The sequence below is a fragment of the Panthera leo genome, chromosome E3 (genome assembly GCF_018350215.1).
Source record: "Panthera leo isolate Ple1 chromosome E3, P.leo_Ple1_pat1.1, whole genome shotgun sequence".
NCBI lineage: Eukaryota > Metazoa > Chordata > Mammalia > Carnivora > Felidae > Panthera > Panthera leo.
Window position 1 is genome coordinate 23937023 of NC_056694.1, and position 27311 is coordinate 23964333.

Consider the following 27311-nt stretch of genomic DNA (forward strand, 5'->3'; position numbering starts at 1 on the left):
CCCTGCTATTCCCACATATTCATCTTAACCTGATTATACTGAGCATGGTGGTGGGGGAGGGAAGCAAGTACAGATCCCCCAGAAACAGCCTTGGAGCCAGGCAGGGAGGGAGGAGAGGGACACCGCGTGTTGACAGAAGGGCTTACCTCCGTCTCTGTGCTATAGCAGTGGTAATAGCCCCCAAGAGCTTCTGCAAGGTTCTTTAGGACAGCCTGTAGGGAGGGAGACAGGGTCAGCTCTCCATAGGGCAACGCCAGTAGTCTGACAAGCCTTCTCCTTGACTGAGCCTCCCAACTGCCCAAAGGGAGAATTAGGTACAAGGAGAGTTGTGTTCTGGTCCGTAGTTTGGGAGGGGGTCCCTGTCCATGCACGGAGCCCCCAGAGCTGGCCCAGCTAGCTCCCTATGGCCAATCCAAGGGAAACACTGGAGAATCCCAGTACTTACAGGGGGCACCTGATCGTTGCATTTGTAGGTGATGATGTGGGTGATGAGGTCCCGTCCCACAGTGGACTGTTGGATGTAGTTGGACAGAATTTCAGAAGGCTGATCTGGGCTGGGGAGAAGACAGAAGAAAACGGGGTTCCCCAGGTCAAATCACTTTGAGGACCATCCAGAGAAAACGGGAACATCTACCAAATCGAACTGACCACATGTGTTTCAGTTCACCTGGGGAACGTGTGGGGAGGAGTGGACTGCAGGTCTGGCCTGCCCTGGCTGCCCCCTGCCCTGACACCTGTGGACAGATGGCCTGTGAACGAAATCCTTCTCTCAAGCGTGTGTGAAGAGTCATGCTTGACGGTCTTTCCTCTAACAATGGATTGGTTCTCCAGCCCCCTTGATGTGGTCTGTTACCCACATAGGAAAGGAGACCTACCAGCTGCCCATTATGATCACCAGAGAATTCAGTCCCTTCAGGGTGAAGATTTTCCTCAGGGCTTGTAGCAGATTGCTGCCCCCATCAGGCTGGAGCTTCTTCACCCAGAGCTTGAGTTCCTGGAGGCTGTGTAGACAACAGACACCTAAACACAGTACTCTTTCGGGGTGCCAGGCTCAGCACAAACACAAACTCATTTCAGACTAACAATAATTCTTTTCTTTTTTTAAATTTTTTAAGTTTAGGGGTGCCTGGGTGGCTCAGTCGGTTAAGCATCTGACTTCAGCTCAGGTCATGATCTCACGGCTCGTGGGTTCAAGCCCCGCGTCGGGCTCTGTATTGACAGCTCAGGGCTTGGAGCCTGCTTCAGATTCCATGTCTCCTTCTCTCTCTGCCCCTCCCCTGCTAACGCTCTGTCTTTCTCTCTTTCAAAAATAAATAAACAAAAAAAATTAAAAATAAATAAAAATAAATTTTTAACATTTATTTATTTATTCATTTATTTATTTTTTGAAAGAGAGAGAGAGAGAGACAGAGCGAGCACACAAGCAGGGGAGGGGCAGAGAGAGGGGGAGAGAGAGACAGAATCCCAAGTGGGCTCTGCACCATCAGCGCAGAGTCTGATGTGCGGCTTGAACTCATGAACTGTGAGATCATGATCTGAGCCGAGACCAGGAGTCAGATGCTTAACCAACTGCGGCCTCCAAGTGCCCAGACTAATAATAATTCTTGAGGTGGATACCTTCGTTCCAATTTTATAGATGAGAAGACCCAGTTGGGACTTGCCCAAGGTGATACTGTAAGCAACTGGCAACACTGGGATATCAAGCCAGGCCTGACTCTAGAACCTGAGGTTCAAGCGACTCTGCCCATCAGGGGGTCTGGGCTAAGTTCCTTCTCGATCCTGCCACACAAACCCCACTCCAAGTGCAGAGTGAATGCCCTGACCCCAGGAGCACTCCAAAAGGAGGCACCGTGGCTGTGTGGCCGCATCTCACATGGACTGGGATATACTCCGGCCCTAAGAGGGAAGAAGATGTGAAGCAGTGCTTTCTCCATTAAATACCTCACATGGTACCAGTGAGAGAGTTCTGCTCTTTCCATTTCTCTTTGACCAAAAAAGTAAAGAAAGAAAAATAAGAAAAACAAAAATAAAATAAAAAACTTCAGCTCAGAGCTAGTAAGCCTGTCTTTCATTATGCTAAGTGTTGAGTCTCCCTTTTAAACAAAGGGAAAGAGGCGCCTGGGTGGCTCAGTCGGTTGAGCATCCAACTCTTGATTTTGGATCTCACAGTTCGTGAGTTCAAGTCCCTGCATCGGGTTAAGCACTGACAGTGTGGAGCCTGCTTGGGATTCCCTCTCTTTCTCTCTCTCTCTCAAAATAAATAAGTAAACTTAAAAAAAAAAAAATAAACAAAGGGAAAGCAAATCCTAGGCCTACTGCCTTCTCTGGCCGATAGGTTTCAAGTTAGAATTTAATATCATTGTTTTGTTTGCTTTCATTGTATTTATTGTTATGGCTGCATCCTAATTATGGCAAGCGATATGGGCTTCGTGATTATGGTACTGATAGTTTCCTTCAATATCCATGTAGAATTGATGTTTTAAAATAGTACACGTGGCAGAGATGTGACAAAAATCACCAGGGTCATCCAGCAATGACTGCAGTTGAGAAGCTCTTGCCTATGACCTCATGGTGACTTTCAGATCTAACATCCCATAGGTGGGGTCTAACTGGAGTGGGAACCACAGCAAAAAAACCACTCTCATTCACTGAGTGCCCTCATTTCATGTTCACGAGAGTTCAGTGAGGGATAGGTATCTCTGACCTCTCTCTGCTGAAGACACTTGAAGGACTGGTCAAGGTCACCTGCTCTGGGCTTTGGCAGCCAATCCTGGCTCTGCCACTTTGGGCACGTGCCCTAACACGAGTCCCAGTTTTTTCATTGGCAAAATGGAGATAAGAATCCTATTCCAAGTGCTGGCCCTAAGTATTAAGTAAGATAGCTCATGCTAAGCGCTTAGCATCGCACCTAACATGTGGTAGGTGATCAAGGATTTTCTCTTCATGGAAAAGACATTTTTATTTACTGGCATAAGTAAGTAGAAATTCTTACACATCTTCCTTTTCCCCCCTCTATGCTCCCCTCCAAAACCCCAAACTAGAAGCTTCCAAATAAAGGACTAGTTAAATCATAGTACATTTACAGTGGTATACTAATGTAGCCATTAAAAAAGAGTAAGGTTGGGAGAGCCTGGATGGCTCAGTTGGTTAAGCGTGCGACTCCTGATTTCAGCTCAGGTCATGATCTCGTGGTCTGTGAGATCAAACCCCACGTCTGGCTCCTCGCTGTGAGTGCAGAGTCTGCTTGGGATTCTCTCTCTTCCTCTCTCTTTGCCCCTTCCCTGCTCGCACGTGTTCACACACTCTCATTATCTCTCTCAAAAATAAATAAAAAATAATAACATTAAATAAATAATGTTAAAAATAATAAGGTAGATCTGTGTGTACTGAGAGAGAATGCTATGCAAGATTAAGTGCAAAGTCAAAGTGCAAGACAGTGCAACGGACTCCTGTTTGAAGAAGCACACTGATGCGTGTATGTGTGGAAGTAGGTAGAGGAAACAGTTACTGGGAGGTGAGAGAGACTCTATTATTTATCCTTCATGCTGTTTGAATTTTTTTAATGTTTATTTTTGAGAGAGAGGGAGAGAGAGCGACCGCACAAGCAGGGGAGGGGCAGAGAGAGAGGGAGACAGCAAAACCTGAAGCAGGCTCTAGGCTCTGAGCTGTCAGTGCAGAGCCCGAAGCGGGGCATGAACCCACAAACTGAAATCATGACCTGAGCCGAAGATGGACGTTCAACTGACTGAGCCACCCAGGCGCCTCCATGCTGTTTGAATTTTTAAAAATGAACACGTATTATCTTAAAAATAACAAAACTATCTTTGCTAGTTGGCTAGAGAAAAATGGCACCTTGTGGTTGTCTTGTCTTTTCATTTTGTAGATTGCTCACGACGCTGGCCACTTTTCCAAAGGTTACTGGTCCCTGCGTTTCCGCTCTGTGAGTTGACTCTTTGTACTCACTGACCTGTTGGGGTCTTGGGTTTGCACTGTGCTCATTCACGAAAGACACTACCACATAGAGAGGAAAATGAAGAAGCAAACATTCTGGCCAAGGTCGGGTGGATACTCACATGGAGGGGCTGACTTCCACGGGGTCTGGCCAGAGGGCGCTGGTGCTGGTGCCGAAGGACAGGACATACAGCTTCTCCTTGTGGCTCAGCTGCTCATCAATGAGGCTCTGGCAGACAAAGGGACATCATTGGCTCCTGGAGCCGTGGGCCACATGGAGCCTGGCTTCACTCCTCATGCCGGGGCTGGGCCCTCTCAGTTGGGGTGTGAGCCGTGCTGAGACAGGGTTGCTTAGTGGCCCCAAGCTGACATTTGCTTCCTGCCCACTGAGTCTCAAGGAAGTGTGGGATGAGTGCCCCTGGTGACCCATCCCAGCCTGTGTGCGTGGTGGAGCCAGGGCACCGGCCTCAGCCTACAGATTGGCACACCACCCTGGGAGGCTGTGTCCTGACTCACTCCCAGTGACTGCAGACTGACGTCATCTTCCGGAGCAGCTCCTCAGGGTGGCCACACACTTGGGTCGTGGACTATGGGGGGAGGGGATGTGAGCGTCTCAGCTACCCATCTCAGCATGCGCTATGGTTGGACCCTTAACTGTGGCACCCAGGGAGGAGGGGGACAGGGGTCGGGGCGGGGGGGGGCAGTGGTTTCTTGCCAAAACATGGTGGCTATGCGATGGGCACAAGGCCAGCCTGTTTGACGCTCTCAAGCTGCTGCTGCTGAATCCCCAGCAGTAAGATAGCTTCTCCTCTTCTTCCTGGCTAGAGTTTCATCTGTATGCCACCAACATGACCCCTGCCATGGCTAATATTCGACCAGCCCGCCTGGGGAATCTTTAGAAACTCAGCCCCGAGGACGTGTCATGAAGGGGTCTGCGCTATTTCCTGACATCCGTTGAGACCAGGAACGGGGAACAAGCGTGGACAACAAGTCCATGTTGAACCCTAAGAGTCCTCAAACTGACTATTGCCTCCAAAATTCTAGGGGTTCCCATAAGAAAATAGCCTCTCCACATTAGTTCACAGAGGCTACAGAGGTTTTATTTTCCATGCCAGACTTTGTACTGAGCACTTAACTTGAGTGAACTCCTTTCATCCCATGGCAACCCTGTCAGGTGGCCACTGTTATCATCGTATTTTACTGATGAGGTAACCTAGGCATAGGGAGATTAGGTAGCAGGGCCACAGCCTCCAAGTGGCAGATGTGGCTGGGACTTGAGCCCCAGTCATCTAACTCTGGAGTTCTTAGCTTCTTTGTTATGGACAATGCCAAAGAAAATGGGATAGCTCTTGGGTCCAGAAAAGACCAGGAGACAGGGGCTATGCTATGCTGGGGTCAGTCCAAGTGATTAGTCTTCCCGTCCTCTTTCCGGGGAACTCGGGGGCTCTTGTGGACAAGTCTAGCTAGCAGGGACTGCTGTGGTAAGAATATTAGAAACTCACACTAGAACTGAAAAGGACCCTGTGGTTGGGTTTCACAGAAACCTTTGCAGTTGCTATAAGGGAATCCAAGGAGCAAGCTCACAAAGGGGAGGGGGTGATGGGGGTGGTTCCAGGTACTTCTCTGTGCCAGAGAGACTTACCAGGAGGTCATTTTGGAACTCCTCTTTTTGAGAGCCACTGCCAATGGCAGACACATCAACGATGATGCCAACTCTGGCTCCCTTGATGAGGCCAAATGCCTAAAACCAAAGAGGGCATGTGGAAATAACCAGCACAACTCTGTGCTTCTCTGAAGCCTCTTCCCGGGCATCTCTGCATGATGCAGACATTGGAACATACCCCCCGACCTCAAAAAGCAGCAGAAGGCAGGCCCATTTTACAGAGGAAAAAGCAAGACTCGATGTCCTGACTTTAGATCTGGGCAGTATCTGTTTTTATTTCTTTCTTTAAAAAAAAATTTTTTTTTAAATGTTTATTTACTTTTGAGACAGACAGAGACAGAATGTGAGTGAGTTAGGAGCAGAGAGAGAGGGAGACACAGAATCTGAAGCAGGATCCAGGCTTCGAGCTGTGAGCACATAGCCCGATGCGGGGCTCGAACTCACGAGCTGTGAGATCATGACCTGAGCTGAAGTCGGCTGCTCAACCGCCAAGCCCCCCAGGCACCCCGTATCTGCTCCTATTTTGTGGCAGCCTCCTCTTCACAAGGGTTTTTTCCCTCACGTCCACTCTTATAAAGTAACACATTTCCGTTAAAGACAATTTGGAGACCAGAGGAAAGCATCCTTTGTAAGATACAAAGTCGGATATCTAATTCCATCAGATTTTGTTCCATTTTGTTCCATTTCTCTAGATCCTTATTTATTTTTCACCCACTCTACCAATCAAAGGTAGATGTGTCAAGCTCACGGCTGCCATGGTATTTCTGGGAGTTTCTAATTCTGTTTCTATCGGTTCTCACATTCTATATGCCAACGCGGTTTGACTCTGCCCGGGACTTCATCCTGTTACGGCTGCATCATGAACCGGGATTTTCATTCATGCAAAACGGCTAGTTCTCTAGGGGCAGTGGGTTCCATTTGATGCTTTTGGCCTGAAATCTCACTTTCCTGCACGCCCAATTTTCCTGCTTGATTAACTTCTCCTCTCAGAGAGGTGTGTTTTATATCTCTCACAGCCCAACATTTCCTTTCTACACTCCCTCAGCAAGTGATTTTTGCCTCCGATTTCACTGAGAAACGAAAAATGAACCAGAGTTTTGTTTTGTTTGTGTTTTAAGTTATTTTTTATATTATTTATTGTTTTAAGTAATCTCCACACCCAATGTGAGGCTTGAACTCCTGACCCTGAGATCAAGTGTCACATGCTTCACTGACTGAGCCAGCCAGGCGCCCCTGTTTTATTTTTTAATCTTTCCTTGCCTGCCTGCCCACCTTTGCCTACACACTTAGGCTTTTCCCCTGTTACAATGTATCTATGGCAACTACCAAAGCTCCAAGGCCAACCCTGTGGCTTCCATTACTGGCTCTTCTTTGGTCAAATAGGGACTTTGCTACCGTAACCATCCCTTCTCCTGGACTTCCTGTTCCATCACCACACCATTTCCATCGCCACACAAATAGGCTGTCCTGTTGCCCATCTGAAAGAGGAAATAAACCTTCCAGGACCCCACCTCTCCCTTCTGCTACCCCACCTCATTTCTCTGCTTCCTATTTTAGAGTTGCTTCCTGACCCCCCATTTCTCTGCCACCCCCTCAGTTTAGGCTCTCACCTCCTCACTCCCCTGAAGCCACCCATGACAAGGTGATCAGTGAGCTCACTCTTACCAGACCCAATGGGCAAATGTAAGTTCTCAACTTTCTCCAGTTCTGAGGGGCACAGGACACCATTTGGCTGTGTCAAGAACATGACAAGTTGAAGCACTTAATGAATACACTTGTCTTTCAGGACATCACATTTTCCTGTTTCTTCTTCCACTTGCTGGCCAGTCCTTCTTACTCTCCACCCTCTCCTCCCAAAGTCTAAATTAGGGGACTGTCCTGGGAACTTGTTAGATGTAAAATCTCAAGTCCCACCCTAGATTTGCCTAATTAGAGTCTGCATTTTAACAAAATCCACACACCCCCGCCCCCACCACCACCAAAAGGGATTTGGCTGCCATAAGTTTGAGAAGCACAGGGTTAGGGGTCCATCATCCTTTAGCCTCCTTACCTACACCAGGGTTTGTCAAACCCCAAACTAGTGACATTTTTTTAAAAAATGTTTATTTATTTATTTTGAAAGAGAGAGAGACAAAGATCAAGGGGGAAGGGGCAGAGAGAGAGAGAGAGAGAGAGAGAGAGAGAGAGAGTCAGAGAATCCCAAGCAGGCCCCGGGCTGTCAGCACAGAGCCCAATGTGGGGCTTGAACCCACCAACTGTGAGATCATGACCTGAGCAGAAATCAAGAGTTGGACGCTTAACCAGATGAGCCACCGAGGCACCTCCTGAACTGTTAACATTTTGAGCTGGACAGTCGTCTGTTGTGGGGAGCTGACCAGACCATTGTAGGGTGTTTAGCAGCTTCCCTGGCAAGCTGCCCTCCCAGTCTTGTCAATGAAACATTTCTCCAGACAACGCCAAATGTCCCCTAGGGTGAGGGTGGAGGGACAAAATCACCCCCGCTCCCAGTAAGAACCACAGTTCTGCACTCAGCCGCTAAGTGATCTCCCGTGTCTCAGGGATTTGAATACCATTGGTACACTGATGATAATCCAGTGCCCATCTGCAGGCAGAGCTCTTGTAGTTCCAAACTTCTGCATCCGACTGCCTGCTGGCGTCTCTGCCTGGGTGTCCAGCAAGCCTCTCAGACTCCATGTGGTAAAACCAAGACCTCTTGATTTTCCTCCTCACACCTGGTCCTCTCGTGAACGGCCTTCGACACGCACCCCGCTGGCCCCAAGCCCATGCGATCCACCAGCCCTGCCGGCTCTACCTTCAGGCCACGCCCTGAGTCCAACCATTTCTCGTTCCATCCACCTGAGCGCTTGAGCCTAAGACACCACCACTCTGACCTGACCTTTGTTCTCTATGGTCAGTTTATGAAGCAGGCACAATGGCTTTTTTGAAACTTAAGTCAGATCATGTCACTCCCCTGCTTAAAACCCTCACCTGTAGAATAAAATCTGAACTCTGCAAGGACATTCCTGATTTGAGCCTCCTCTCCTCCCCTTCTCCTCCCTGTTGTTCACTCTGTGCTTGCTGCCCTGACCTGCTTGCTGCTTCTAGAACATGCTAAGCTTGTTCTTGTCTTAGAGCCTGGGCATTTGCTGTTTCATCTGCCTGGAACATTCTTGCCTAGATGTCTACATGGGAATGCCCTTATTTCCTTCAGGTCAGTTGCCTGTTCAAAGGCCTCCTCTTTGACCCTTCTATTTCAATAGTCCCCCTTTGGGGCCCCTGGGTTGCTCAGTTGGTTAAATGTCTGAGTTCAGCTCAGGTCATGATCTCACAGCTTGTGAATTCAAGCCCCGTGTTAGGCTGTATGCTGGCAAGGAGGAGGCTGCTTTGGATTTTCTGTCTCCCTCTCTCTGTCCCTCTCCTCCTCCCCTCCTCTCAAAAAATAAATAAATAAACATTTAAAAGAAAAACAGCCCTCCTTCTATCCTACTCTCGATTCCCTTACCCTGCTTGCTTTTCTTTAAGCACTATCACTAACTTGACCTTGCATATGATTTGCTAAATTATTCATTGTCCTCTCGCACTGGACTATAATCTCCACGAAGGTGGGACCTTCACATTGGTCATGTTTCTAATCCTTAATCCTGGACCAGTGCCTGATATGTAGTAGTCTTCCAATCAATATTTGCTGAATTCAGGACCCAAATGAGGTCTGAGGCCTCCCAGGACATTACCGATCCTCAGGGGCCGAAAGAAGCTCAAATCAAGGGCCAGTTTTATTCCTTTTAAAATTTGAGGAACTGCCCTTAGAGCATTTGTTATTGAAAACATTCATCCTCTTACACTTAGCCATTGGAATTCTAGACGTTTTTCCGATAGAAATAACTGGAAAAGTACATAAGAGGGGACTGGAGCCTGGTGATGCTAGATATTCCCATTTTTCAAGCGAGGGCTAAAAAACAGACATAAACATGAAACATCAGGATTTTCAATCCTGGCAACTAACTCGGGAAATATTTAAACTGTGTGGGCCAAGAAAAGCATGGCTGTGGGCCAGATTTGCCAGCATGCCACTAGTTTATAAGCCATAATATCCTCCATAAATATGGAAACAGACACCCAGAGGAGTGAGGCCACTTGCCTATGGCCTTGCTGACAGTAGTTGGGAAGTGGGCCCAGTGATGGCCTGTCCGGCACCCCAGGCTGCCTCAGCACCCAGAGGACCCACGAGTTGGTTTATGGGTGATCGCTTCCCTGGGATCCAATTGGGGCTTGTTTCATGGTTCCTCTGTAGCTCCAACAGAAGCAGGGCCACCTGGGTGGCTTGGTCAGTTGAGCGTCCAACTTCGGCTCAGGTCATGATCTCACGGTTTGTGAGTTTGAGCCCGATGCTCGCTGCTGTCAGCACAGATGCCACTTCGGATCCTCTCTCTCTCTCTCTCTCTCTCTCTCTCTCTCTGCCCCTCCCCTGCTCACTCTTTTTATCTCAAAAATGAACAGGGCACCTGGGTGGCTCAGTTGGTTAAGTGTCCGACTTTGGCTCAGGTCATGATCTCGTGGTTTGCGAGTTCGAGCCCCACATCTGACTCCAGGCTGTCAACATAGAGCCCGCTTCAGATCCTCTGTCTCCCTCTCTTTCTGCCCCTCCCCTACGTTCGCTCTCTCCAAAATAAAATGTAAAAAAAAAAATTTTTTAATGAATAAACATAAAAATAAAGAAAGAAAGAAAAGGGTTGAGCAAAGAAAGGCCCAGCAATCCCTGCCTCCTTTGTCAAAAGTGCCAGGACAGGTGTAATACAGGTGGGTAAGTACACAGAACATTCCCTGAACGGATGTTTTTGGAGTGTGTGAAGATTTCATCCCTCTGGGTTTTTCCTGCCTGTGTTATCATGTGCAACCAGAGGGGGCATGCCACAGCTGGAGTCGTACATCCACTGACCAGTCTAAGGGAGTGAAGAAGGTTCTGGATCCGAGACACAGATGACACCGGGGAATCAGCTGTGACAGGCAGCCTCAGCACTATGTTGTCACCTACTGGTCTTGTGTAGGGGTGGGGGTTGGGAGCAGGGAGCATGAATTTCAGCATCTGCCTGTCCCAGGGTTAAAGCAAGAACTGAGGATTACCTAAGGTGAAGCAAATGGTGAGCCAGTAATGTATCAGCTGGAGGAAAATAGGCGGACACAAATAAGAAAGCAAAACAAAGGTTAATTTGCCCAGGATCACTTTTCAACCCTTTGGATCTGAGGAAAGCATTTATTCAAACTTCTCAGAGAAGTTATGTCCAGATGATCAGCCTTAGTCATGACTTTCACTGTGGGTCTGAGATTAAATGGCTTAGGGGAACATCTGTTGTTTTCACCTGCCCAGGATCCATTTTCTGTTCTGGTAACAGCACCCTGGGTTTCCACGTGCAACCATCTATCCCCCTTTCTCAGTCTATGGGATTTGGGGGTATGTACCCAGTCTCCCTGCACGTCCCCCACCCCCTAGTTCCAGATCTACCTGTTAGTATATCTCACTCCTTGGCTATGGTGATCTAAACTGGCTATGGTCTAAATTGGCCCGAAGAGAGTCAATTCCAGGACTTGGGAGGGCACAGTGGGAAAGGAAGGTGAGGACCCTTGCAGAGTGTCACTTCAGCTGGTGTCATGTAAGCCTAGAGCTGCTGGTGACCACTTTTCCAAGCTGGGGAGAGCCTTCCTAAGAATAAAACCCAGAGGAAAGCAGAGCTCAGTGACAAAGAGATGACATCATCTGAGCCCATGGATACAGCTGTGTTTGGGTTTTTCATTGATGTAGGCCGAGAAATTCCTTTTTTTAGTTTAAGCCCGTTTAAGTTGGAGGTCTATCATTTGCAGCTGAAAGGACTGTGACAAATACAGACGGACCTAGGAAAAAGGGGGAGGAGAATGAAATCCTTGTCTCTTACCTTCCTGCTGCTTTCTGTGAGCCACTGGATTCTCTGTTGATAGAGTTCAATAGCTCTGCCAAAACACCAGAAAGACTCATCACCCAAGGTCACCTTCATCAGTGCGCAACAGCCACTTAACATGCATGGGAAGAAGGTGTGGATGGGATTTTGGGGTAATGTCTTGCTTGCTCTTCTCAAATCTGTGTCTCCTCAGGTGGGACTTCCCAGTCACCTGGAGAGGATCATAAATGCCCAACGGGGGCATTTCAGCAGCGTGTTCTCAGTGGACTGATTAAGAGAAAAAGACTTAGTTTCCAAAAGGTAGCTGGGGGAACTTCTTGAACGTGCCTTATTGCAAACCATTCCAATGGCTGGATGGAGACAGCATGTAACAGGTGCTCCAGTTAAGGACTCATCACTTGAATGTAACTGTTGCCCTCATTGAGAACAGGTGGGATTTGGGAGCCTACTGAAGGGCAAGCAAGACCTTTGATGTGAAATCATGGGGCAGTGGGTGGCGGGGAGAGTTTTAAGGTACAAATAGAGCTGGGAGCATGAACTTCATAATGGGACAGGCTGGTCCTTGAGATTCAGCTCTGCCGTTTACTAGCTGTGTGACCTTCAACAGGTGTGGTAACCTCTCTGAACCTAAGCTTCATTATCTCCAACAAGAAGATAATACCAGGACTCTACCCAAGTCAACTTGCCAGAAGTCAACTTGCTGAAAATCCAATTGATTCCCTGAAAATCTATTTGAATTAACCAAAGAGGCTTGAACATTCCTTAACATGCTCGATTCACAATTAAAACCAATCAGCCAAGGGGTGCCTGTGTGGTTCAGTCGGTGAAGCCTCCGACTTCAGCTCAGGTCATGATCTCAAGATTCTCATGGTTCGTGTGTTTTGGGCCCCGCATTGGGCTCTGTGTGGATGCTCAGAGCCTGCTTTGGATTCTCTGGCTCCCTCTCTCCACCCCTCCCCCACTCATACTCCCTCTCTCGCAAATAAATAAACATAAAGAAAATCAGCCAAAATATTGCAGAATTCTTTAAAAACCTGTTTAAACTTTCATATCCAATATACATTGTTATAAAAGTTAAAATATTTTGATAAATCTGGAAAATTGGTCAGTTAGCAACTGAATTTTGGATAATTGACTTGAGAGTGACACTATATTCCCAGTTGTTGTGAGGTTTAAATAAGATAATACACGTAGCCCTCAGCAGAATTCCTGACACGTTAATAAATGATGGGTATTTATTATTATTATAGCCTTTTAGGAAACCTTATGCAAACAGTAATCATGGATCATAGATTGCTATAGCAGGGATGGAATGTATACATGTACTATGAAAATCTGGTTTTGACATGCAATTTGCAAAAGTATAAACTCAGTCTGTCATTGAAAAAGTGGTCACTCTTACCTATTTCATATCAAATGAAGGTGTAAGGTTTTATGTACTCACCTAAAGGGCCCATGGATTTTATTTTATTTTTAAATGTTTATTTATTTATTTTGAGAGAGGGAGAGAAAAAGCATGCATACTGCATTTCTTTGATTACTAGAAAGAGTGAACATTAAAATATATATACTTTTAGGGGCACCTGAGTGGCTCAGTCGGTTAAGCGTCTGACTTTGGCTCAGGTCATGATCTCATAGCTCGTGAGTTCGAGCCCCTTGTCTGGCTCTGCGCTGACAGCTGGGAGCCTGGAGCCTGCTTCAGATTTTGTGTCTCCCTCTCTCTCTCTGGCCCTCCCCCACTTGTGTGCTCTCTCTCTCTCTCAAAAATAAATAAACATTAAAAAAAAATTTTTTTATTATAAAAATAAAAGTATATACTTTCAGTGTTTTGTATGCCATCTTCTATGAATTGTTTATTCATCTTCTTTGTCCATTTTTCAATTTTGGTGTTTCGTTTCATATTGATTAGTTAGGCCTCATTATATAGAATATTACCCTTTCTCGTGTATTTTACAAAGGCTATTGTATACCTTTAAAATATAATCCTGGTCTTTTTATTAATAGAGTCTGACTTTGCATATATAGACAGAAAAGTCTTCTATTTCTAAGACCACACAGTCAACTTGAATATTTTCCTTTTTTTTTTTTTTTTTGACTTCAGTGATTTTAATTTTTATATTCATTTGCCATCTTATTTTGGTGCATCAATTCATTTCTTCTTTTCTAAATGATAAGTTGACTATCCAAAACAGTTTACTAAATAATCCATTCTTTCCACTGATTTCCACCCCCCCCCCCTTTTTTTTTTCATCTATTTATTTTGAGGGAGAGAGTGTAAGCCGGGGAGGGGCAGGAAGAGGGAGAGAGAATCCCAAGCAAGCTCCACACTCAGCACAGAGCCTGATGTGGGGCTCCATTTCATGAACTGTGAGATCATAACCTGTGCTGATACCAAGAGTTGGACACCCAACCAACTGAACCATCCATGTGTCCAAAGGGCTCATGGGTTTTAAAAAGCTGAGAAAAATTGGTATGGTCCAATCTCTTCATTTGAGGAAAGAGGGAATCAGGGCCGGAAGTGGGAGAGGCCCGGTCAAGAACCCAGAGATTGTTGTCTGAGCAAAGTTACTTTCAGGCTGCTGAAATGAGGAAATTCTTGAGCTCTGAGGTTTTTGAGAAGATACTGAAAAACATACTTACCCAGAAAGCTTTGATTCAAATTGGTGGATCATCTGGGTGGAGAAGTGCACTTTCCTCATGACATCGCTGCCCTCCTCCCTGAAGAAGCAAAGTCTCATGAAGGGGTCTCTCCGGCCCGGGGGCGGGGTGTGTCATTACCGGCTTGGGGGTGAAGGGAGTGGAGCCAGACTTACAGTACTGTGGTGCCCTGGCTAATCAGGTCAGCCAAGGTGAGCCTCTCAAACTGTAAACTGTGCGTGGAAAGCCAGTCTTCCGGGTCCTCCCAAGCTGAAGGTTGGGTCTCGTCTCCCTGTAGCCTCTGTGAGACAGAGCCAGAGTCAAACAGAAAACTGGGGAGAGAGAGGGCAAGGCTGAGGACGCCCTAGGTTCCCTCCACACGGATGCCCAAGGGTTGCCAACTCTGAACGCAGTCTGTTCGAGAACTCACCTTGCCGAGGGAACTGAGGAATGAGGAGGCCTGTGTCCTAAGCCAGTTGCTCTGGGAATCCCCATTCTCATCCGTCACCTCATCCCCACTATGTGGGGACAATTCAAGGGTCACTCACCACATGCTGCCTCAAGAGAGACTGAATATACAGACAGATGGTGGCTAGACCATATATGACAATACAACTCCGACCCACGACCTCTGTAGCCACCAGTCCACGAAGCCAAACCACAATTGTAGCCACTGGTCCAGAAGGGTCAGGACTTGGTCAATGACTGCCAGCTTTCCTATTTTTTATCTCACATCCAGCTCAGCACCCACCAGAGAAGGCCGAATATGCCCTCAAAACCAATCCTATGAGATGCCTGCCTCCAGATTCCTTAAGCGAACACCTTCCTTCAGGGCGCATGTGAAGCTTTCCCCTTTTTCACCATAAAGCTTTCCAGCTCCCTGCCTTTGAGTCTCTGCCAAACACAAGTGAAGGTGGCTGACTCCCTTGCTAGAGCAGCTCTAAATAAATTGCCTCTGTTCTCATATGGGTGGTCTTTGCTTATTTCTACATTTGGATTTTCTGTACCTTCCCAGGTGTATGAATTTTGCCTTCTATCAGTCTGAAGGGTCCTCAACAAACATTTGTTGGCTGATGGGAGGGAATGGATTTATCCTGTCTAGTCCAGAGAAGACAGGAGCAGCAGGTAAGTTTTAAATATAGAATTTCCCCACTATTGTAGGAGTCTGGCCATGAAAAGGACTCTACCCCTTGCTTATACCTAGTGACATAGTTACATAGTCCTAAGCTCAGGATTTGGGTGGTGGCCTTGGTGGTGGAACTGAAGTTATTCATGGCAAGCATTCAACACTGGTGATGCTTTCCAGGAACCAGAAGGTAGAGAAAACTGACCGGAGGCTCTGAGCCCATTTGGCCTTGATCAGCCTCTCCTGGAGGTTGGCATTTCTTCCTCTTCCCGGTGGGTGTTCCTGAGCCCTTCTATGCACTAGGCGTGGTCAGTGGTGGTAGGGCTACAGTGTGAACAAGACAGAAATGTTCTTGCCTTCTTGGTGCTTACATTCTAGAGTGGGCAGGGGGACAGAAGAGAAGAAATGAAATCTATGTATATAATTTCAAAAAGGAATAGTTCTAGTGAGAAAATGGAGCAGGGGAATGTGATATACAGTGAGTAGGGTAGAGATGGGGAGGTCACTTCAGCTGGGGTGGGGATCGGAGGAGGCCTCTGTGAGCCGTCACCTGGAGGTCAAGAAGGAACCTGCCCTGTGCATGGCTAGGGAACACACATGCTGGGCAGAGGCATGGAGCGGGGAAGGAGTCAGAGTGTTTGAAGAGCAGAAAGGTGGCCACTGTGGTCGGTGTAACATGACACGAGTAGGGGCTGGGTAGGTGTGCAAGGCCTGGTTCAGGCCGGGCTTCCAGTGCGATCACTGTTGTTTGTGTGATACACCTAGGATGTAAATGTTGCCAGAATTGGTCATGACTCACTCAGGGTGTGAAACAGCATCATAAGGGAGGCCGGCTCAGTCCCACTATGACAGAAACTGCCATGCAGCATCTGATGACTGGGGAGTAGGTCTACACACTGTTTATCCCACCAAGACCCCCATCTACATTCAAAAATGGCTGCGCCCATCTCCCGGGCACTTGCTTGAACCCTAAGTTATTGCTGCTTGGGTTGTATTTGTCAGGGCTTTCATTGTACTGGGTGAGGTGGAGGACAGGAGGTTGAAAATTCTGCGGATAGCTGATTGAGCTCCACTAGGCAGGGTGGAAGACACAGGAAGAGGAAAGTCTAAAGAAGAGCAGGAGAGAAGAGAGTGCAGTATGTGGGGTTCTCCATCCACTTGCTTTGTGATGCTGGCCCAGTGGGTGTGGCTCTTTTCTCACCTGGGACACAGGCATGTGAAGCTACGGCAGCACCAGCTGTGCATGTTGCTGCATTAACAGATCTCGACAATGGGGCACCCGGGTGGCTCAGTCTGTTAAAAGTCTGACTCCTGATTTCGGCTCAAGTCATGATCTCACAGTCGTGCATCGGGCTCAGTGTGGAGCCTGCTTGGGATTCTCTTTCCCTCTCCCTGCCCCTCGCCCACTTGTGCTCCTCCCATGCTCTCTTTCAAAATAAATAAATAAAACTTAAAAAACAACAACCTTAAAAAAAAAAACCCAAACCAGATCTGAACAATGATCCTTATTGCCCCCCTCAATGAAAATGAAATGTTATTATATTCCAGCTAGATAGCATTGTATGCCCTCAGTTCTGTGCCTGAAGCCTGCTCACTGCCCTGTTTCTAAAGGAAATTAGCGAAAGAAAGAAAGAAAGAAAGAAAGAAAGAAAGAAGTGTTAAAGAAGTGTGAACAACACTAAGAGCAAACACTTGAATAGCACTTATGTGTCAAGCACTGTTCACACATTAACTCATTTAATTCTACAAAGGTGTTACTGTCATTACCCCATTTTACTGACAAGAAAACTGAGGCACATGGGGCACCTGGATGGCTCAGTCGGTTGAGTGTCCAACTTCAACTCAGGTCATGATCTCATGGTTCCTGGGTTCAAGCCCCGCGTCTAGCTCGTTGCTGACAGCTCAGGGCCTGGAGCCTGCTTCAGATTCTGTGTCTCCCTCTCTCTCTGCCCCTCCCCTGCTCATGCTCTGCTCATGCTCATGCTCATGCTCATGCCTCTCTCTCAAAAATAAGTAAACATTAAACATTTTTTAAAAAAATTAAAAAGAAAGAAAACTGAGGCACAGAGAATTTAAATAGTTTTCCCAAAGTCACACAAGCTGGTATGTGGCACAGCTGAGATTCAAACCCAAGCTCAAGTTAGCTCCAAACTGTGACTATTCTAATAAAGGATTGAGGGAGAACTGATCAAAAGGTAAATTTCTCGTGTGATTTTATGCTAATTAATGTCCTGCCCTTGAACAGCATCAACTAAAATCATGGTCCCCCCCATCTCACATTTAGGGAAACCCTGCTTTACATAGTATGAACACTAGATGTCACTCTCTTCATCTTTCAGGACTCAACTTGACTCCCTGGTTGAGGACTCCGTGCATGGTGGATTGAGAATTCACCTTTCTTCCATTTCACTTGAATTTGAAATAATATATCATGTTTTGGGGCATGGATTTTGTATCATTAATATTTGAAGGTCCACCATTAACACATAGGCATTATAGATTTTGATGGTAGGGCATACTGATCATATAATAAGGTATGTGCTTTACATAGAGAGTCGTAAGCTCTTTACGTTGGCGTGATCCTTTCCATCTTTCCCACTGCTATTCATTTGTGAGGTATAGGAGGTCCCAGCTGTGGCTGATAATTGTATGAGTGGCCCTTGTACACCTGGGAAGTCATGTATTTGACATGAAATTAGATGAAGCAAAGACCCATATTATCAACATCTGAAGTCATTGAAAGAATCCCCCAGAATCTCAAGACTCTACTGACATTTCCTCATTTTCTTTTCATTAAAATTGCTTTCCTATTAGTGACAATACTTGAGAAAAGTAAAATAGGACCATTTTCCTGATTGTTTAATTGCCAGCCTTAAAACTGTATTGTTTTTGGACTGATTATCGTTACAAAGGTATCATCTTTAAACTCTTGTGTAGATGAGGTCGATGATTATAGGCCAGGCTTGTACCTAACAACTCCTGATCACAATAGTTTCTGTAGTAGAGTGAATTCTGAGTTCTAGACACTCTAGCCACCATTGTGGGAAAATATTTCATTGACATGAACTAAAACCTAAAAGTCAGTCTAAAACCACAGTTCTGGTTATTCTAGAAGTTAATTCTCCTGCCATAATGCTCTTGCTCTGATAGCACTTCTGAAATGGATTTTTGGATCTAGGTTTTAGGGAATCCTCACAGAAAGACAAATCTTAGAAAGGGGAATTTTAGAATTACATTCCTTAGTCTTCAGGCTTTGATAATATAGACAATCTTCATATACTCCTGAATATTTAATGATATGGCCAAAAAGGCTATAGAATTTGCATAAAAGCATAGATATGCCTGTCATTTCTAAAGGCAGAGGATGGGTTAGATGGTTAAGCATCTGTCTCTTGCTTTTGGTTCAGATCATGATCTCAGGGTTGCAGGATCGAGCCCTGCATTGGGCTCCATGCTGGGTGTGGAGCCTTCTTGAGAATCTCTCTCTCTCTCCCTCTCTCTCTCCCCCTCTTTCCTTTACCCCTCCCTCCCCCACTTGCACTCTCATAAACAAACAAACAAACAAACAAACAAATAAAGGCAGAGGATTAGAGATGAATGCTTAACTAATCTTTTTAACCCCAAGATCATATGTGAAGAAAGAAACAACACATTCTGCATTCCCTGACTATGACTTGTAAGCACTGTGACTCACTTAAAGCACTATGGTTTTTACCAGTAAATCCTGTGTCTGGTTAACATTTGTAACCAGTAGTCCATTGTCTGGATTTTGGCTGAGTCCATGGATATCCTTCTGGTCCAAGTGCTTCTTTGAATCTCTGTCATTGTTTCTCCTTACACTACAAAACACACAGTGAGCGATTGATCAATGTCCCAGCACTAGACATTGACTCCACATTGTCAGGTTCTCCAGAGACATTTTTATTTCCCTATGGTAAATGGGAAGGGTTCCTGCAGAGTCCTGATAAGAGGTGGGCTCCAGGTTCATAAGACATTTTATTCTATGGTTCTGGTAGTGAGAAAACTGAAGCCCTTGGGCATAAGATGATGCCATGACCATTTACCCAGTCTCGCTTCAAGACAAGTATTCCCCCATCGACTGTCTCGAACAAAATGTTGTTACTATTGTTTTCATTTGAAAAAATCAAAGATCCTTACCAGTGGTTTTCCAGAAACTTATCATCTTGACCATGGAAGACATGACTAGTTTCTGTAGCCATTATAAAAACACCCAACGCTTATTTTCCTAGAGAGAAAACAGAATACCAGAAAAGAGAAAGATAAATGCAGCATAGAGATAACAGCCTTGGGGTGTCTATAGTCAACTCAATTCTCCTGTCATTCATCCATTTAATAAGTGCTTATTGAACACCTCCTAGGTATCAGGCTTTGTGTGCTAGGTGCTGAGGATATGGTGAACAAGGTAACAGCAGCTTCTCAACTTTAGCACTGTTGACATTTTGGACAGGGTCATTCTTGCTTGTGAGGCTGTGGGATGCTGCTAAGCCTCGACCCACTAGATGCCAATAGCATTCTTGCCTCCCGAATTGTGACAACCAAAATGTCTCTATGGAGGGCCTGGCTGACTCCGTTGGAGGGGCATGTGACTCTTGATCTCAAGGTCATGAGTTTGAGCCCCATGTTGGGTGTAGAGATTACTTCAATAAATAAAACTTTAAAAAAAAATGTCCCAAGGGGTGCCTGAGTGGCTCAGTGGTTGGGCATCCAACTTTGGCTCAGGTCATGATTTCACAGTTCATGAGTTTGAGCCCTGCATCTGGGCTGTCCGCTCTCAGTGCGGAGCCTGCTTTGGATCCTCTTTTCCCACCCCCCACCCCCACCTCTGTTCCTACCCTGCTCATGCTGTCTCTCAAAAAGTAAATAAACTTGGGGTGCCTGGGTGGCTCAGTCGGTTAAGCGGCCGACTTCGGCTCAGGTCACGATCTCGTGGTCCGTGAGTTCGAGCCCCGCGGCAGGCTCTGTGCTAACAGCTCAGAGCCTGGAGCCCGTTTCAGATTCTGTGTCTCCCTCTCTCTGACCCTCCCCCGTTCATGCTCTGTCTCTCTCTGTCTCAAAAATAAATAAACGTTAAAAAAAAAATTTTTTTTTAAAGTAAATAAACTTAAAAAAAAAAAAAGTCTCTAGGCATGGCCTAATGTCTCATCGAGGAGCACAGTTGTCCCCAGTTGAGAACCACTGAGCTAGATATCTGTCTTTGCCTCAGAGAGCTTACATTCTAGAGGGGGAGACAGATGTTAAAAAATTAAATATAGACGGGGCACCTGGGTGGCTCAGTCAGTTAAGCTTCCGACTTGGCTTAGGTCATGATCTCGCGATTCATGAATTCAAGCCCCATGTCAGGCTTTGTGCTGACATCTCGGAACCTGGAACCTGTTTCAGATTCTGTGTCTCCCTCTCTCTCTGCCCCTTCCCTGCTCACGTTCTGTCTCTGTCTCTCAAAAATAAACATTAAGATTTTTTTTTTTTTAATTAGAGTATACAGAAATTGTGGCAAGTGCTAGGAAAGATGTGAACAGGATGATATGATGGAGACTAATCAGGCAAGGGATCTATTTTTGGATAGCTAAGGTCCTCAGTGGCCATGTAAAGAGCATGGTGAGGGCTGAACTGGGTGGAGAGGGCAATGAGTGACCATAAGGACTTTAAGAAGAGAGAGATGAGGGGCAAATACTGAGATAAGACTGAGTTCTTTTCTTTGTGAACTCCATCTACACTCAAAGAGGTGACCCTGCAGCCTTCTCCTTACAGCTGATCAGCAAGTCAGCAGTGGACAGGAACAAGATGGATCCATCAGATCCTCCCTGGGAATTCGGAATTACGAGCTATGGGGCCACCATGTACATTTAGAAGCAGGAAAAGCCTGTCTTCAGATCAAGAGTAGTGAGTGGTCGTCCCCACCTTGGTTTCCCCAGGGCTATTCTCTCCTGCCTTCTTCCCTCTCTGCCGGCTCCTTCCTGGTCTCCCTTCCAGGCTCGGGCTCCTCTACCTGAGCAGTTAAAGTGGTTTAGGTCGGTGTTCCTTGAGGCTAAATTGTGCACTCTTCCCTTCTCTATCTGCTTTTCCTAGGTGGTCTTACCCTTCCTTGCCCGTGGCTTCAACTACCACCTACATACATCAATGACTCCCAAAATGTATGTCAAAAATCCAGACCTCCCACTCTGACTGCAGACTCGTGTATTCATCGACACTGGATATTTCCTCCTGAAGTGCCTCAAACTCAACGTGTCCAAGACTGAATTCATTTATTCCCTACAGACCAATTGTCTTTTCACTGTTCTCCAGCTGAGAGAACACAGCCACTCTCCATCTATTCACATGGGTCAGAAACCTAGGAATTACTCCTGACACCTCATTCCCCATATCCAATCCATCACCTAATCTTGTTAACTTTCCTTCTCTCAAATCTCTCCACTTATCTGTCTCCAGTGACATTCGGTATCCAGGTCACTGTCATCTCTGCCACAGACAACTGCAGTAGACCCTCACTGGCCTCCCTACATCCCCTCAGACGCCCCCTCCAGACCCCCATCCTGTCTGTTCTCACTGCAGTCAGAGTGAGCTTTTAAAAACACAAATCGAATGTCATATGCCCTCTTCTCCCTAAGGCTTCCCTTCATTTCTAGGATGAAGGTCCTCAAGATGGCATTTGAAGTCTTGCCTGATCTGGCTGCTGCCCAGCTGTACCTCTCCAGCTTTCCCACTTTATTCCTGCTCCCTGCCCTCCTTCTGTGTTCCACAACTCCTCCCTTCAGTTCCTAGAATGGTGTACATTTCCTTCAACCACAGGGCCTTTTCATGTGCTGTCTTTGCTCTGGAGCATTCTACCTCCTCCTCGCCTCCCCCACTCATTCTTGGTATTGCAGCATAAGTGTCAATTCCTCTGGGAAGTCTTCACCTTCCCACTTTATTTCCAGTTTCTTTGTGTTATCTAAACTTTCATAGATCTGTGCTTTCTTTTGGAATACTTTATTTTTAATTTAGAACGATACATTCATTGGTGTGATTTTTTAAAATTGTGGTGTCTCTCTCCCATTAGACTGTAAGTTACATGAGAGCAGGGACTGGCTAGCCATAAATGTTTGGGGGAGGGGAGGTGAAGGGAGAGGAGGAGGTCAAGAAACTGCCTTGGTTCTGGAACTTCTAAATGGTAATCCCAGGCACCTGTGACAGCTGCCCTCACCTTCTGCTCTTGGCTTCCATGAAAAACCCCGTTCCTTATAATTCCCAATATTTCTGCTGAAGCTAGCTCATTTAGGTGTCTGTTACTTGCAACCAAAAAAACATTGGCCAAGACACAGCAAGTGAGAAACTCCAAATGGAGTTGCAGCTTGAAAAATAAAAGCGTGTGTTCTTATGAAATCATTAAATAAAATAGCCTAGTGATGGTTCGGCAACTTGCTTTTCTCTCTGGGGTTTTTAATCTTTTATTGAGAGGATGCTTTGTCATCTGGGAAGCACCAAGATAATGTGGCAGTGTTAATGCTAAAAAATGTTTAAAAAACAACTGGCTTTCCTTCAGTACGCCTGGCTGAGAGACCAGTGGCAGGGACTGTTGAAATAGAAATGCCTTGTGAACGCTGGACGCCCCACAGTGCTCTGGTTCCTTCTTTTCTGTGAATGATTAACAATCATGAACTCAGAGGCCTACTTGAGGATGGGATTCTAGGGCGATCGATGTGGTCACTGATGGAGAAGGGTGTGGTGTTTCAGAAAGCACCAGAACTTGGGTTTCTTCAATCTGCTGAGTGGAATGGGGTTACTGTTAACTGCTTGGTCTGCTTCAACTCAATTGTCAAGGGGTCAAAGGAAATTGAGAATATCAGAGAGCTTTGTAAATACAGAGTACTATAGAAATGTAGAACAGCATCAGAATAACTTGCTCCTTCTTCAAGCACTTCAGCTTAAAGTGATCATTCATTCCACGAATGTTTTTAGGGTGTTTGCAGGGATGCCAGAAAGAGCTGGTACTGGGGAGGCAGAGAGAACTGGACACAGCCCTTACCCTCAGGTCTTTGCTCAAATGAAACCCATTTAGAGACGGCTCCTTTGATTAAACCATCTCAAAGAGTACCCCCTCCACCCTGCCTTGTTTTCTCCAGAGCCCGTTTTGTTTTATAATCTGACAAGCTCCAAATTTGCTTATTACTGTTTGCCCCCGCCCATCAACCCACTAAAAGATCCACGAGGGCAGGGACTTAGTTACGTTCATTTCTATTAGAATTTCACCTAATCAGTGCCTAGAACATAGTAGCTGGTCAAAAAAAATATCTGACTAAATGTACTCAGGGCAGGTCCAGAGTTCAGACAAAGGTGGGTCACATTACTCTGGGGGACCGGGCTCAGGTGGGGAAGAGAATATGGAAGCTGGCCCTTAGAAGATGGCGTTGTGGGCAAAAGGAGATAGCTCTGGTGAGCGGATAAAAGAAAAGCTCCCCCTAACTTCCCGGTTTGCTAATAGCTGGATTCTCCTAAACATCCAGAAGAAACCATCCCCAGGGTTTGTATTTTGAATGGCCAAATAACTGAAGTCTTGCCCCCATCCAATGCATTTTACATTCTACTGACAGAATGATTTTTCCGACGTGCAGTTGTTCACCTGTTTAGAAACTGCCATGGCGCCTGTGGATAATCAAGCTGAACCTTCTTTGCAAGGTTTACTTTCCCTCAGGACCTGTTCTTACCTCTCCACATCATCTCTTACCCTTCTATGGCCCCTGGCAACCCCTACTTACATACACCTTGCTGTTGCATAGCCTTCTTAGCTCCAGTTGGATCTACTTCTAGAAACGCCCTTTGCCCTTTTTGTTTGACAAGAAAACCCAGCAAGTCTTTCCTGAACCCCATTTGCTGCCTTCCGGTCCCCAGGAAGGAAATCATTTCCTCCCATTGCCACCCGCCTGGGGCTGCCTCATACCAAGTTATCACCGTCCTTCTCCCAAGCAGCCTGACTCCTTCCTTGCCCACTGTTGCATCTCCAGCACCTGGAACAGTGCCTGGTTTGTAGGGAGTGGAGGCCTAAGGGCCCAGGCTTTCTCACTCGGTTCTGAGCTTAGCGTCTGAATGTGCCTCACCCTCTCTTACCACCCTGCCAACCCTGTGACACTCACCCTCACCTGCATTTCTTCATTTATTTCTCCATCTCTGGGAGAGGAGAGGTCTCTGCTTTTCCTGGCTCCCACTTCCTCTAAGCTCCTCCAAGCGACTCCACAGTGAAGCTCGCCCTGCCAGGAAGTGTTAGCTGGTCTCCAAGGTAACAGACTGCACCACTTTAGCCTGAGGCGGGGACAGGGGGGAAAAAAAACCAACAACCAAAAACCAAAAAACCTGCCCTCACCCCAGGGAGGACATTACCACTTTGTCGTTGATAACAACCTCTCCCCAGGCACTCTGCTTCTCTCCACCTTTACAAAAGCCTGGAAGCAGGGTTTGGACTTCTTTTCTATTTCTAGTTTAGACCAGTACCGAGCCCAGGTTACATCCTGTGGTAGGAACTGAAGACAGATAGCAGAGAGCCTGCAAGGCGCTAGGTCAGGCGTGAAAGGTGGTAACTGTCTCTACTCCTCAGATTCTCTGGGGTCTCCCCAGCACACACCCTGAGAGAGGCCTGGCATTCCTTCACCCCCACCAGGTCTGTCCTCATCCAAACCTGGCTAATACAGCTGCGGGCTCAGTGACCTCTCAGTGTCATAAGATATCGTCCACTGCAGTGGTTCCCAAACCCAGGTGCTCGTGGGTTGTTTGCTAAGAAAACATACATACACTTGCATTTGGGAGACTGGTACAGAACTGTGGTAGAGTGTGGGAACAGGAATCTTTAACAATGGTCCCAGGTGATTGTGATGTAACCAGCCCTTGGCCCATAGTTGGGGACCTCTTCAACTCAACTCCTTTTATGGAAGTCAAGAGAGAAGTGATGTACCCAATGTCTACCAGCTTGTAAGAGGCTAGGAGATCTCTACTTAGTTCATCTAAGTAATTTCTCAAATCACTATCTTCACTTTATGAACCTTTGATTTTACAATTTAGAGCATGTGCTACTTGTGGTAACCATCATACAGCAGAGTACCTCTTCCAATGTTGACACTACTAGTGGCTCCTTTGTCCAGATGGGAAACAACAAATCCCCCCAAAATCGACATTGTTTACCTACCCGTTACTGTGGGCAGAGAGTAGTGTGGCATTTGGAAGGGCATTTCGTCGACACCCAACAAGGCAGGAGAGGAGGGAGATCAGAGAGAGGTAAGGAAGTCAGAAAAGGCCGAAAGCAACCAATCAATAGCTAGTCTGTGAACGAGAGGTGAGGGGCCTTGTGTCCACCCTACTGGAAATCCTGGGGGTAGAAGGGGCTGGCTAGCTTTGAGACACTATTTTGGAAGACATGAAGGCCCAAGACATGTAGTTTAATACCCTCACCATTCCCATTGCTCCAGGATACATAGATTTTTTCAACATTTTACAAGAAGCAAAACCCAATACTGAAAGGTCATTGTTACTGACAGAGACAGAGGTCAAGAAATCAGGTATCTGAAAATCAGAGGGAGTTAGAGACCTACTGTTTGGTAACAACACTTTGAGATGCCAAGGTCTAAGAGGAAATGCATCCTCACTCCAGGGAGAAAGTCTTCCCAGCTCACCAAACTTCGCCATGGCCCGAGTGTGGGATGGACATGAACTACTGCACCATCCAGGCTGGAATAGTTGATGTCTCACTAGTAATAAGTGTAGAAAGATGACAAATGACTAGAGGGGGCTTCTTTTCTTAAAAATTTAAATTAAAAAAATTTTTTTTAAATATAATTTATTGTCAAATTGGTTAGCATACAGTGTGTACTGTGTGCTCTTGATTTTGGGGCTACATTCCCATGGTTCATCACTTACATACAACACCCAGTGCTCATCCCAAAGAGTTAGAGGGGACTTCTTAATATTTGGGTCATGAACCCGTGAATGACCTGAGGGTAAACCAATAGCCAGTAGATTTCCTATCAACAAGGTAGCAGGGATCTAGTTAATTGGTGTTCTTTTAAGTGCTACAGAGGGGACAAGATATAGCCTGTGTGGGATAATTTTCCTGGGTACACAATTCCCAAAAGGGAAACAGTAAAATCAAGGGGTGACGTCATCTAGTTCACCAATCAGTGAAGTTACCACGTAGCAAGATTGCAGAAAGTCTGACAATGAGAGGGGAATGATGGAAGATTAAACACAACTTAATAATAACTTACATACTTTTCCCCTCAACAAAACATATAACATTTATAGGTTGTTTCTAAGCAGGACTACCTTTTATGGTTGTTTGCATTCCTCATCCAGAAGAAGCAAACCATAGATTCAGCTGTTCATGTCTGAGCCAAGAAATCATGCAACTGGGACAAGCTATTTTTATTTCCCTTACACTAGCCAGGACAGCAGAGGTAGTCCTCGATTTGAAGTCAGAGAACCTAGGTTTGAAACACAGATTCAATAGTAACTAGTTACTGAACCTTGGGTAAATTGTTCACCTTGGGTAAATTGATCCATGGTTTTCTGGTCTATAAAATACCACTTCTACTTTACCTTAGGAGGATGATTAAGAGGACATATGGAAAAACACATAGCATGGGAGCACCTGGGTGGCTTAGTTGGTTAAGCGTATGACTTTGGCTCAGGCCATGATCGTACAGGTTGTGGGTTCAAGCCCAACATCAGGCTCCATACCAACAGTGTGCAGCCTGCTTGGGAGTCTCTTTTCCTTTCTCTCTGCCCCTACCCCACTTGTGCTTTCTCAAAAATAAATAAACTTAAAAAAAAAAAAAAGCATGAATTTAATGTTAGTTTCTTTCTCCAAACTCTTAATTGAATGCCATTATCTCTTAAACACAATATTTAAAAATTTATGAACTGCCTTAATACAGTAGTTGATATGCTTCAGTTAGAATGTTAGTTATCATGATATTTGGGAAGTTTCTGTTACCTAAGACCTGAGTTCATAGCAGCATTATTT

At 46.0% G+C, this 27311-nt stretch overlaps 1 protein-coding gene across 9 annotated transcripts in view; it reads right to left on the reverse strand.

The window, feature by feature from the left end:
- The window catches only part of VWA3A (von Willebrand factor A domain containing 3A), a 61321-nt gene extending 36169 nt beyond the window's left edge, over positions 1-25152 (reverse strand). The window contains exons 1-12 of one of the 9 annotated variants that reach the window (XM_042922583.1): positions 25088-25152; positions 24442-24549; positions 19466-19553; positions 19023-19146; positions 14358-14482; positions 14185-14262; positions 11542-11596; positions 5594-5692; positions 4074-4180; positions 876-1001; positions 446-554; positions 147-212 (exon numbers count right to left, since the gene is read on the reverse strand). In XM_042922583.1, the coding sequence (XP_042778517.1) occupies positions 147-212; positions 446-554; positions 876-1001; positions 4074-4180; positions 5594-5692; positions 11542-11596; positions 14185-14262; positions 14358-14482; positions 19023-19146; positions 19466-19527 (951 nt within the window). In that variant the 5' untranslated portion in view covers positions 19528-19553; positions 24442-24549; positions 25088-25152. Of the gene's footprint in view, positions 1-146; positions 213-445; positions 555-875; positions 1002-4073; positions 4181-5593; positions 5693-11541; positions 11597-14184; positions 14263-14357; positions 14483-19022; positions 19147-19465; positions 19554-24242; positions 24310-24435 lie in introns of all 9 variants that reach the window. The other 8 variants (XM_042922582.1, XM_042922581.1, XM_042922580.1 and 5 more) reach the window with 8 other exon arrangements.
- Positions 25153-27311: the final 2159 nt, after the last annotated feature.